General features: G+C 35.8%; 2 protein-coding genes across 2 annotated transcripts in view; one reads left to right on the top strand and one right to left on the bottom strand.

Moving 5' to 3' along the window:
* The window catches only part of LOC137627261 (mutS protein homolog 5-like), a 134018-nt gene that overhangs the window by 118174 nt on the left and 2236 nt on the right, over window positions 1-13608 (bottom strand). The gene's annotated exons all lie outside the window — the stretch shown is intronic.
* Window positions 7875-8531, top strand: LOC137620249 (uncharacterized). Its single transcript, XM_068350494.1, has one exon. It carries the CDS (start codon window positions 7875-7877, stop codon window positions 8529-8531), a length of 657 nt encoding a protein of 218 aa, XP_068206595.1.

The raw sequence follows: 13608 nt of genomic DNA on the forward strand, positions 1-13608 counted from the left end.
AAATATTTTGGCTTTTTGGTTTAAATTTGTAAAATCTCTCTAATATAGCATGTATGTTGACCAATTCGTCATGACAGTAGACAGTACTGCATGCATAACAGCAAAATTTATATCTACGTTCAAACTGACCCAATGATGATGCAGCTTTGTTTTGGAAATGTGCGAACAGGATATATAGTAATGAAGTTTTCACATATCCATGGCAGAAATTAACCATGCAAGAGACTTTCAAGTGAGGAAACTTACGCATTATGTATATGCATGAGCTTTAATAGAATTGTCTAAATGGCACATTGTATAATTTTCCTCACTGGAACCTTTCTTGGATAGGTTCGAAGTCCACCCCATGAAAGGAGGAAGCTTCCTAGTCAATCTCCTGTTCTGAAATAGTCATGGAGTGATAAATGTATCCAAAAGTGTGAATAAGTCGAGAAGTTAAGCTAGAGTGGCCATTCAAAATACATAATGTAACATAAAGATAATCTGTCATATATATATATATATATATATATATATATATATATATATATATATATATATATATATATATATATATATATATATATATATATATATATGTATATATATACATATATAACTTTTCATTTATTAAGTTTTGTTAATTAGTTTCGGAGTTTCAAAATATTTTTGTATCAAACTTTTCATCACCATAGCCTCCTTATTAAAGTGTAATTCCATAACTCAACCAATGTAGTCCTGAGGAAGAGTCACGAAGTGATTCGAAAAACGTGTCGATTCCAAATAATAAATGAAGAAACCTAGAGGTATTTTTCCTGTTATTCAGAAAATTATCTGGAGGACAGTTTGCCCGGAGAGAATCTACCTTCGATTTTTAATGCCACCAAGACATTCATTACACACACACACACACACACATATATATATATATATATATATATATATCTGTATATATATGTATATATATATATATATATATATATGTATATGTATATATATATATATATATATATATATATATACATACAGGGTACCCCAAAAATGTATTCACTTTTTGACACACGATTACTAGTGTGTTGCTTTTTGTTTTGTTTTAGACACAAACATCCCTTCACAATGGTAAAAGTACGACTAACGTTTGAAGAAATAAAATTTATGATAAATATCACAGAGGTGTAAAGACAATTTGTAAGAGTTTCAGATGACTCCACCAACGGGATGCACTATTGCTCGTATCAGAGATAAATTTGAAGCAGATGGAACTGTTCAGGACATCAATAAGCAATGCACTGGAAGATCATGAACATTCACCAACCCCAATAGAGAAGACCAGAAGACCAATTGCTGGAAATCCTTTCCTGATCCTCAAAGAAATCTGTAAGACAATTGGTTCGTGAGATAGGAATTCCATAATCGAGCGTATATCAGATTTTGAAGCGAGCTCATTGGAATACTCGTGCTCCAACATTAATTCAAGCTCTCTTGACTGGTGAGTTCAATTTTGAGAATGGTATCTGAACAAATTTGCAGAGGATATAGTGTTTCTAGAGAAAATCATATGGAGCAATGAGGTGACCTTCAAGATAAATGGGTCAGTTAACCTATATAATTGCACATTCTGGGCCCTTCAAAATGCACATTTTACTATGGAACCGCATTTGAACTTACCAGGCATTACAGTGTGGTGTAGGATGTCAGCATTGGCTATCATTGGACCATTCTCTTTTACCAAGAGGATAACATTTTGTATGACAATTTAGCAGAGGTGATTCAACAACTCCCTAAACCTTTTCTCTTACTGGGAGATTTGAATGGTAGACATCATTTATGGGATAATGTTTTGACCAACACAAGGGGAAATATTATATTATTAACTGTGGAAAATGAGGATGTCGGGCTCCTTTATAAAGGAAAGCCAACACACTTTCATGTCCAGACAGGTACCTTGTTGTGCATTGACCTATCAATGGTAAGCTCCAATTGCCTTCTCGATTTCAATTGGAGGACATTAGATGATTGGCATACTAGTGACATACACCAATCATTATGAATAAAAAAAAAAAAGGTCCACCTTTACAGAGATTGCCACGATGGAATCTTGACAAAGGGGACTGAGATAGATTTCGTAAGCTAAGCGAAATTGAAGGGAAGGCAGAAGTTTGAAAATACTGATGCCGTAGACTTACTGAATGGAACCCTTCATACAGCAGGAGTCAGTTCAATTCCCAAAACAACAGGGTTATTCAAACGACGAACAGTTCCCTGGTGGTCTTCAAAACTAACTGCCCTGCACAGAACCACAAGAAGGTCTTTAACTCGACTGTACTGGGAAGAATTTAATTATACACAAAAAATGTTCTGTTGTGCCATGAAAGAAGCTAGGCGCCAGTCTTGTTTCCTCCATTAACAGTAGGTCACCACCATCTTCTCTGTGGAGGAAAGAAAAGATAAAAGGGAAAATCACCCCCAATCCACCACCAATGTTGAAGGTGAAGGATCAGTATGTGACTGGAGTAACTGGGGTGAGCAATACCATGGCTGATCATTTCTCAAATGTATCATGCAAGTGTGAAGCAGCTCATGGTCACCAATATAGGAGCACTGAAGGAAAATTTAAATTTTTTGCAACAGGAAGGGAAGAGTCACACACTTCTTTTACTGAAAGATAATTTGACTCTGCACTTGCTACATATAATGATACAGCCCTTGGACCCGATGGAATTCCATATGCAATGATTAAACATGTACCTTATATTATGATCACCATCATAATAGTTTGTATTTATGTGGTTATAGTAATATTCCAGTTAATGAAATTCATGTACATGTTAAGTTGGATAAATATTGGGGATTGTATTTAGTAATATTGTAACTTTTGGACAATTCCAAGTTACTGAACATGTTGCTTTATTTAGAAGCGGCATTTGTAGTGACTGTCGGATTGCTCCAAGGATAAGAGACTGTCGCAAAATTCTCCCATCCTTGGGATTTTCTTAGTTGTACTTTTCACCGCCTCAGTTGTCATTGTTTTGATTATTGTAGTGTAATTTCCATTCGTGATTGACATATCATTTATGTCATAGGATGCAGTGTTATTTTTTGGTGTAAATTATAATTAGCTGGTTCTGCATTTTTATGAAATTTTATTAGTAAACTTTACATTAATGATCGTATTGTCATTGTATTCGGGGGCATAATGAGGATACGGGCACGAGAAATTGTAATGGTCTGATACCGAAAATCCTTCAAGCAAGTTCTTTGTTGGTGTGGGGAAGCAGGGCAGGACGGTGTTATGACTGACAAGTGTCGGTGGCAGTGTATAGACGGATGGCGTATTCAATTAATTACCATGGCTAAGAATGGGCGGTCACATTGTAAGTTGAGCGGGTATGCATTTGTAGTGTGCTATTCATTTTGCATTATTATTATTCATTGCACTATTGATATGTATTATTGTTGATGTATTATATATCAAATGTGATGTTATTAAATGTATGGTTGTTAAACGTGGTGGAAAATTATGTTTGGGATACCTATTTATATTGTCATGCTTTACAGGCTGAAACAGATCAATAAAAGATACAGCAAGGCAGCCCGAGTTGTTATATATCCTGCACTACAATTCAGCAATTTCGCAGAGTAGCCATGGAGGAACTGAAGAAGGAACGCACCACAGCCAAGAGGAGATTCAATTGGAAGGTTGGGTTATTCAAGGATGCACAGAGAAGAGGAGACTCGATAGAAACATTGGAAGTGTTGTACACTGAGGTTAGTGAGTGTTTCGAACAAGTTGATGTTATCAATGAACAAATGATAGAACAATTAAAGGATGGTGAATCTTGTCAGGAATATGAGGAATATATCAAGGAATTGGAAACTACGAAATATTCACTACTTGGCATGATAAAGGGAAAGACAAAGGTGAAAAATAATACTGTGCTTGCCTGGAAAAAACTTGAGCCTCCCAAATTTTGTGGTTCAGTGAGAGCATTTCCTGCTTTTGTAAGAGATTATGAAAGACTAGTTGTGTCACATGGGAAAGACCCGTACGTACTTAGAATATCATTAGAAGGGGAACCAAGGAGCCTTGTGGAGGATCTTGATGATTATAAACGAATGTGGGATAGACTAAATGAAACCTACGGTAATGAAGGAAAACTGATCGATGCGATATTAGGAGATATAAGCGCATATGAACCGCTTAATGATAGTGATGACAGAAAGTTAATTAATCTAATCAATACAGTAGAAAAGGTGTGGTTAGATGTAAATAATTTAAACATTACTACAGAACTGGAGAATACTACTGTACTAACCCAGGTAGAAAGATTGCTGCCGTCGGTGTTGAAAAGAGAATGGGCCATTAAAGTGCAGGAATTAAATTCGGACAAATTTAAGAATTTGGTTACATTTCTGACAGATCATCGCAAGGCTCTGGAGTATTTACAAGATAATTAAAGAAGTGGTGCGACTAAGGTAACAGTACATACTGTTGAAAGTGAATTTGCAAAGGAAAATGAATTAGCAGAAGCTATAAAATTGTTGACTATAGGACAAGAGAAACTTCAAAATCAATTGTTTGAATGTTTAACCAGTTTATATCACATTAGCGAAGGAAAAAATACAAGGTATAACAGTGATCAGAAAAGAAAAAATTGTCCTGTCCATGATAGTGAATCTCATGAATTGAAGGATTGTATGACATTCAAGCAATGGTCAGCTGAAAATCAGATGGACTTTTTAAGAGAAAAGGGAGTTTGCTACGCCTGTCTCCGTACGGAACATTTCTCCAGGAATTGTGAGAAAAGATTTCCATGTAGGGTAAAGGTGAATGGAGAGGCGTGTGGTAAACATCGTCATTCAAGTTTACACACACTATTAAACAATCCAAATTATTCAACAATTGATGCCACAAGTAACTATTAAAGTAAAAAAGGTGCAATTCTGATGACTGGGTTTGTTAACAGTGAAGGGAAGTCTATCCCCACGTTGTATGATACAGGAAGTAACATTAGTTTAATTACATTTAGAATGGCAAAGAAACTGGGACTCAAAGGTATTCCTATACAATTATCTATGACTGAAGTTGGTGATCACACGGAGGATTTGGATAGGTGTGTTTATGAAGTATCATTAAAGGATCAAGCAGGAATAGAAAAACTTATAGAAGTTTGTGGCGTGTCTGAAATAACTGCTGTTCATCAGCATGTGGATTTGGGAGAAATAGCAAGAAGACTGGGAGTGCAGGAGAAACTTCTTCAAAGGCCAGAGGGACGTATAGAGCTGCTAATAGGATCAGATTACTGTACTTTATTGCCACAAGTCATAAAAACAGTAGATAATATTCAATTATTGTCCAATGATTTTGGACTCTGCATTAGGGGTAGATTGGATGAGAAGGAAGGTGAAAAGAAGTACTGTGTTCAAATTAATCATATAAGCTACGATGACACTGCTGATTGGCATTTCAGGGCTAAACCAAATGTGGGTAAATTAGTGGAGAATTATTTCTTGGATGAAAGTTTGGGAACGGAGTGTATCCCAAAATGTAGAGGTTGCAAATGTGGAGAATGTTCAGTAAAGGGAAATTTAACTATTAGGGATGAGAGAGAGCTCAAACTCATTGAAGATGGATTAACTTATGATGAAGAAAACTTATGCTGGATATCTAAGTATTCTTGGATTTCTGACCCTTCTAAACTGCCAAATAATTTTCCGATGGCTTTTGCTAGATTGAAGGCTACCGAAAAGAGACTGAAAAGGCTGGGAGCAACACAATGCACAAAATATCAAGAACAAATTCAAGACATGTTGGATCGAGGGGTAGCGGAAAAATTATTGAAGTCAGAGCTGGATTACAAGGGTCCAATCTTCTACTTACCCCACCATGCAGTTTATAAAGCAGATTCCCCATCAACCCCCGTGAGAATAGTATTTGATGCTGCAGCATCATATCAAGGAATATCTCTGAATGACCTACTTGCAAAGGGACCTGGTGTAATTAATAACCTATTGGGAATACTATTACGATTCAGGGAAGGAAAGATAGGCGTGGTTGGTGATATTAAAAAGATGTACAATACTGTAAAACTTTCAGAAGAGGATATGAATACTCACAGGTTTTTATGGTGAAACTTTGAGTTGGAAAGGGATCCTGGTCATTATAAACTGAAGACTGTTACATTTGGGGATAAACCCTCAGGATCTATTGCAATGATGGCACTTCGTAAAACTGCAGAAATTAGTAATTGCTTTCTGCTAGCATCCAAGATGATAGTAGAGGACTCTTATGTTGATGACATCATCACCAGTGTTAACTCGAAGGATTGTGCATTGGAAAGGATTAAAGAAGTAGAAGTATTAAGATTGGGAGGATTTCAGATTAAATACTGGGTTTTATCTGGAGAGGATAAGGATAATAATGCTAGAGTTTTAAATACTGAACAGGAAAAGGTTTTGGGTTTAAGTTGGAAACCTAAACTGGATACTTTCTCATATAGGGTCAAACTCAATTTCTCAAAAAGAACCTGTGAAGGTAGAATAGAGTCGGATGTGAACTGTGATAATTTTGAGAGTTGTATGCCACCTCTGTTGACTAAGAGAAGTGTACTATCACAATTTGCAAAGCTGTATGATCCTTTGGGACTCTTAACACCATTCACGCTGAAGACAAAGTTATTGATGCGTTCTATCATTGTAGAAATTAATGAGGGACATTCAAGGGGATGGGATGATCCTATTAGTGATACCTTATACTCTGAAGCTAAAAATTTGTTTAGGGAAATGTTTGAAATTGAAAATATCTGTTTTAGTAGGTGTGTAAGGCCTGCAGACGTAATTAAAGACCCAGAGTTGATAATTTTTTATGATAGTAGTATAAAAGCGTATGGAGCTGTAGCATATGTTAGATGAGAAAAGCAAGATGGTAATTATTATGTAAACCTTCTTTGTTCAAACAATAGAATAGCGCCTATGAAACAAATCAGTATACCACGATTAGAACTGTGTGCTGCTGTTTTAGCATTGAGATTGAGGGCAACCATTGAAATTAATATGAGATACAAATTCTCTAAGGTAATCCACATCACTGACAGTGGGATAGTAAGAGCACAGATCCAGAAGGAATCCCACCAGTTTAATTCCTTTGTTGGAATTAGGGTTGCATAAATTCAGTCCAAAACTGAACCCATAGAATGGTTTTGGGTATCTTCCAAGGAAAACAACGCTGATTTGACTACTAGGAAATGTAACCCCAGAGAATTAGACACAATCTTTTTGGCAAAAGGGTCCAGAATTCCTGTATCAAGATTCCTCGGAATGGCCTGTAAAACAGAGTACAGTATCGGATCTTCCTGATGTTGTTTTTGCAAGAGTGCCCTTAAATGAAGGAGAAATTAATTCAAGTAGCCAGGTGATTGATATCCAAAGATTTAGCAATATGAAAAGACTGTTATCAGTGATGGCTAGAATTATTAGTGCAATAAAGAAAAAATCGTTTAAGGCTATATTGTGCGATCCTAGTACAGAAGAGATACAGCAAGCAGAGTTGTATTTCGTCAAAAACGCTCAAGCAAGTTAGCCACAAGACTGGGAAAAGAGGGATAGACGTTTAGGACCAGTTTCGAGAGAGGATGGCATAGTCACCGTGGGTAGCAGGATGTCCAGATGGTTGATGGACAATTGGGATCAGAATCAGTTTATACTTCTCCCACCAAAGCACCCATTCTCTTTAATATACCTGTCTCACATACATCAAAAGGATCACAGTGGAGTTGAATCAAGTCTTGCTAGAGCTCAAGTGAAATATTGGATATTGGGAGCAAGGAAAACAATGAAATCTATTAGAAAAGTGTGTAGTATGTCGAAGAATTGACAAGATCTGTACATCACAAGCTATGGGAGAGTTGCCAAAAGAGAGACTTGAACCATGTCCTCCATGGCATAATGTTAGCCTAGATCTTTTTGGCCCTTTCTGGGTTTGTGATACTGTAAAAAGAAGAGTGAAAAGGAAAATATTTAGAGTAATTTTTAATTGCATGGTTACAAGGGCTGTACATTTGGACATTTCTGAGGGTTATGATACTCAAAACTTTCTTACTGTACTGAAAAGGTTCACATGTCTAAGAGGATTTCCAAAGAAGCTTTACAGTGATAATGGTACGCAGTTGGTGTCTGCTAACAAGGAGTTGAGAGAAATGGTTACTCAGTGGAATAAAGGTTTAGTGTTTAACTTTGGAAAATTTGAAGGTTTAACCTGGGTATTTAATAAATCTGCTGATGCCCCATGGGAAAACGCTTGTAGCGAGTCGTTAATTAGACTGGTGAAGAGGTCACTTACCAGAATCATAGGTGAATCAGTCATATCTTTTGGGGAACTACAATCTGTAATGTATGAAGTGGCCAATATGTTGAATGAACGGCCTATTGGGTTTAAACCAGGGGAAAACTTTAACGAAGGGACTGTGTTAAGACCTAATGATCTACCATCGAAGCTCCTTGTGGATTTTGGAATGAGAGTGTTAATTTCAATAAGTCATATGCCTTTAAGATGAAAATAGTAGATTTGTTTTGGAATAAATGGATGAAAAATTATTTTCCAACTCTTATTGTAAGACAAAAATAGCATGTGAATGTAAGAAGTGTAATGAAGGGTGATATTGTACTTGTTAATGACCAAAATGCATTGAGAGGAGAATGGAAATTAGCACAAGTGGTAGAAGGGATGCAGGGAAGAGATGGAAACAAGGGATGTGATACTCAGATATAAGATAAATAAGTTTGGAAAACGGTATGTGGGAGAACCTGATAAACTAATAACCAGATCAGTGCATAGATTAGTGGTGATACTTCCGGTGGAAGAACAGTAGACTTAAGTCGCATTAATCTGTTGTGGGGGGAGTATATTATGATGATCATCATAATAGTTTGTATGTATGTGGTTATAGTAATATTCCAATTAATGAAATTCATGTACATGTTAAGTTGGATAAATATTGGGGATTGTATTTAGTAATATTGTAACTTTTGGACAATTCCAAGTTACTGAACATGTTGCTTTAGTTAGAAGCGGCATTTGTAGTGACTGTCGGATTGCTCCAAGGATAAGAGACTGTCGCAAAATTCTCCCATCCTTGGGATTTTCTTAGTTGTACTTTTCACCGCCTCAGTTGTCATTGCTTTGATTATTGTAGTGTAATTTCCATTCGTGATTGACATATCATTTATGTCATAGGATGCAGTGTTATTTTTTGGTGTAAATTATAATTAGCTGGTTCTGCATTTTTATGAAATTTTATTAGTAAACTTTACATTAATGATCGTATTGTCATTGTATTCGGGGGCATAATGAGGATACGGGCACGAGAAATTGTAATGGTCTGATACCGAAAATCCTTCAAGCAAAGTTCTTTGTTGGTGTGGGGAAGCAGGGCAGGACGGTGTTATGACTGACAAGTGTCGGTGGCAGTGTATAGACGGATGGCGTATTCAATTAATTACCATGGCTAAGAATGGGCGGTCACATTGTAAGTTGAGCGGGTATGCATTTGTAGTGTGCTATTCATTTTGCATTATTATTATTATTCATTGCACTATTAATATGTAATATTGTTGATGTATTATATATCAAATGTGATGTTATTAAATGTATGGTTGTTAAACGTGGTGGAAAATTATGTTTGGGATACCTATTTATTTTGTCATGCTTTACAGGCTGAAACAGATCAATAAAAGATACAGCAAGGCAGCCCGAGTTGTTATATATCCTGCGCTACATACCTGTTGATACAAAGTTACTTATTTTAAGCATTATTAACAGAATATATTATGATCATAGTTATCCGAGTGTTTGGGAACCAGCCATCAGTTTAGCCTTTTCAAAACCCGGTAAGGATAAGCTTTTAGTTGCAAACTATCGACCAATTGCATTGACATCTTATTTATATAAGATCATGGAAAAGATGGTCAATGCAATAATGATATGGTACCTGGAAAAGAAGGGTATTTTATCACCTATTCAATGTAGAGTGGATTTAGAAAAATGCCCTCAACGACTGATGTGTTGATACGACTCAAATCTTCTATTTGTGAAGCCTTTGCTTCCAAACAACACCATGTAACAGTCTTTTGTTACATTGAAAAGGCATATAATACTGCATGGATATGGTCTACTTAAAACCATTCATGAATTGGGATTATGGGGAGAGCTACCATTGTTCATCCAATCATTTATTTCACATAGATTTTTTTGTGAGTGGGAGAAACACTATCAGAGAGGAAATACCAGGAATAAGGAGTTCCCCAATGTAGTGTGATAACTAATTCTATTTGCACTATCCTCTGTCATTCCCCAGGATATTCTATAACTAATTCTATTTGCACTATCCTCTGTCATTCCCCAGGATATTCTCTCAACACTATATGTAGATGATCTATCCATATCATTTGCTGGAGCTAGAATGGCAATGGTTAAGAGAAAACTACAACTCTCAATTGAAAAAATTATTCATTGGGCTGATATGAATGGGTTTACGTTTTCAACAAGCAAATCTACTGTTGTCCATTTCTGTTGTATTCGGGGAGTACATCCAGACCCGAATATACATACATCAATGGTCAACGGATCCCATGTGTAAGTGACGGTAGATTTTGAGGGTTGATATTTGATTGCAGGCTTACATGAGTTCCTCACTTGAAAGCCTTAAAAGTAAAATGTCTTGAGCCTCTGAATCTTTTAAAAGTTTCGTCCCATACATACTGTAATGGAGGCCAAGCCAAAGAACTCTTGAAGTTATACAAGGCCTTATTTTTTTTCAAAAACTAGTTGTCATTGAAATATTCTCCTCAGCCACCCTAAGTTGATTAAAAGTTTGATGTTCAATTAAACATACTGGTATCAGATTGTCCACAGGAGCCTTTAGGACGCCTATCCAAAGCCTCCTTGCTGACGCTGGAGAATTACCTTTAGACCTTTACCGGAAGTCTTTTATTGTTCGGTATGGGTTTGGGTTGCAAAGACTTCCTAATTCTTTAGCCTGTCAGACTGTAAACCTTGTAAAGCATTTTAGATATTTTAAGTTGCACACAAAATCTCCTCAACCTTATAATTTCCTGGTAAAAACATTACTAGACAGTCTAGATATAGGTAGAAATAAAAGTGCTCCCATATAGGATATAATCAACACCTTCATGGAAATTACCAGAGATATCATTTTGTAAATTATCTTATTGGTATAAAAAAGAACATGGCTGACTTGAAAGCCAGGTCGCTCTTTGTGGAACATGTTGAAGAACATAAGGAATCGACTTTTATATATACTGATGGCTCCAAATCTGATGCTGGCGTTGGATTTGGAGTATATAGTAGTGCTTTTAATTGTAGAAGTGCACTTCCTCTAGTAACCTCTATATTTATGGCATACTAATCGCCACTGATAGAACAAAAGACGAGGGCAATTTTACCATTTTTAGTGATGCAGGAAGTGTCCTAAAAGCTTTAGAAGTTTTTAATTCCAGCAACCATTTAGTTTCAAAAATTTTTAGTGCCTTTTCATCATTGGACTTAGGGGTATAACAATTTGATTTTCTTAGGTTCCGGCACACGTAGGTGTGTCTGGGAATGAGAAAGCAGATTTACTGGCAAAGAATGCTGCAGCTGAGTTTCTGCCAAGAAGGTATCTTATTACCTGTAACGATTTTTACACCTAGCATTAAAAATTTAGTTTATAACAATTGGCAACAACATTGGGATAATTTAGCTGAAAATAAGATGAGAGAAATAACGAATGGGAGACTACTCTTTGTTGTTTCCGCATTGGTCACATTTGATTGATACAGGAATTTCTGCTAAATGGCCAACACCAACCATATGGCGACGACTGTTTGGTAACCCTAACAGTGAGGCATTCGTTGACCGAATGCCCTAATTATAATAACTTAAGAAATAGATATCTGTTTGAGATTTGAGGTGAGGATGCTAGCTGTATTTTTAGATTTATTTCAGAAGCAGATCTTCTAAAAGCTATTTAACTTTTATAATGACATCTTTGCTTTTATGGTTCTAATTGAATATTCTTTTACTCTTTATATATAATCAATGATATCGGCATCAATTACCTTAGATGTCAGATTGCCAGAAAACTCAAAATCAATCAATCTTTTTTACCAAACTATCAGTGGCCCAGTTTACTTCAACTTACTGATGGTAAATGTCGGTCCACGAATTGAAGAGATGCTTGGGGTCAAGGAGATTTGCTCCCAGCAAGATGGAGCCCCTCCCCACTACCACCATGATGTATGGACTTACTTTGATTCAACATATCTAAACAAAAGTATTGGGAGACAAAGTAGCGTTGAATTTCCTGCACGTTCCCCAGACCTCAGGCCAATGGATTTCTTTTCATGGGGATATCTCAAATATAAGGTTTACGCCACAAAACCAGCGACAATCGATGATTTTAAAGAGGAAATCTGAAGACAGTGTCTTGCAATTCCAAATTAAATGTGTGGCAATATTGTCGAATCCATTGTTGTACAATATTAGCCTTGGAAAATAATGGAAACCAGTTTGAACCTTTACATGCACGAACGCAAGAGAACATTAAATCATTCTAAATTACATTAAATAATAATTTTCACATTTTATTTTCCTGAATTTAATTCAACTCCTTCAAATTGTATCTATGTTAATACATACCTACTTGAACACAAAATGCATGAGTACTGGGAAGTCAAATAGAGGGTACATTTTTGGGACACCCTGATATATATATATATATATATATATATATATATATATATATATATATATATATATATATATATATATATATATATATATATATACTATGTGACAGATATTTTATCTGTAAAAGCTAGGACTTGGGCGGTTATAGGAAAACTGAGAATAATCATGTCTCATTCAACAAGGAAAAATATGATACGGAGGATATGCATGAGCTTACCTACTTATGTCTATCAGAGTAAAATAATGCATAAGATTTATCACTGAAGTGTTATGTACGTGGTAACCCACGGAAAATAGGAGGCTTCTTTCCCTCTTTTCCTGTTAAATACTTGTAGTAATAAACGTAGCCCCGCAAAATAAAAGGTAAAGGAAATACAGAAATTCAAGGGCCATTGTAGATTTTAAATATTATGCAAGCATTCACACACACACACACACACATATATATATATATATATATATATATATATATATATATATATATATATATATATATATATATATGTGTGTGTGTGTGGGGGGGGGGGCAAAGATTAGGGTACTCTATGTATCTATGTAATTTTCCATAAAAAAAATATCAAAGAATCTAAAGATAATACGGAAATAGGGAAATTCCTGTGGGAAACGAATTGATACCACAATTGCCTCCACTGAAATCTCCCTCCCCCGCCCCCCCCCCTCTCTCTCTCATATATATATATATATATATATATATATATATATATATATATATATATATACACATACTGTATATGTGTGTGTGTGTGTGTGTGTGTGGTGACAATCTATTGCTATCTACATCGATGTCTCAAGTTATCATCGACCTGGAGGAAGGATTAAAACGAGTTACAAGTTCGGATTTTCACACGTCATCATCAAAAAAC

The sequence above is a fragment of the Palaemon carinicauda genome, chromosome 2 (assembly GCF_036898095.1).
Source record: "Palaemon carinicauda isolate YSFRI2023 chromosome 2, ASM3689809v2, whole genome shotgun sequence".
NCBI classification, from domain to species: Eukaryota; Metazoa; Arthropoda; class Malacostraca; order Decapoda; family Palaemonidae; genus Palaemon; species Palaemon carinicauda.

Excerpts from the sequence above, each read along its gene's own strand:
- LOC137620249 (XM_068350494.1), top strand. The coding sequence starts at position 7,875 with ATGGGAGAGTTGCCAAAAGAGAGACTTGAACCATGTCCTCCATGGCAT.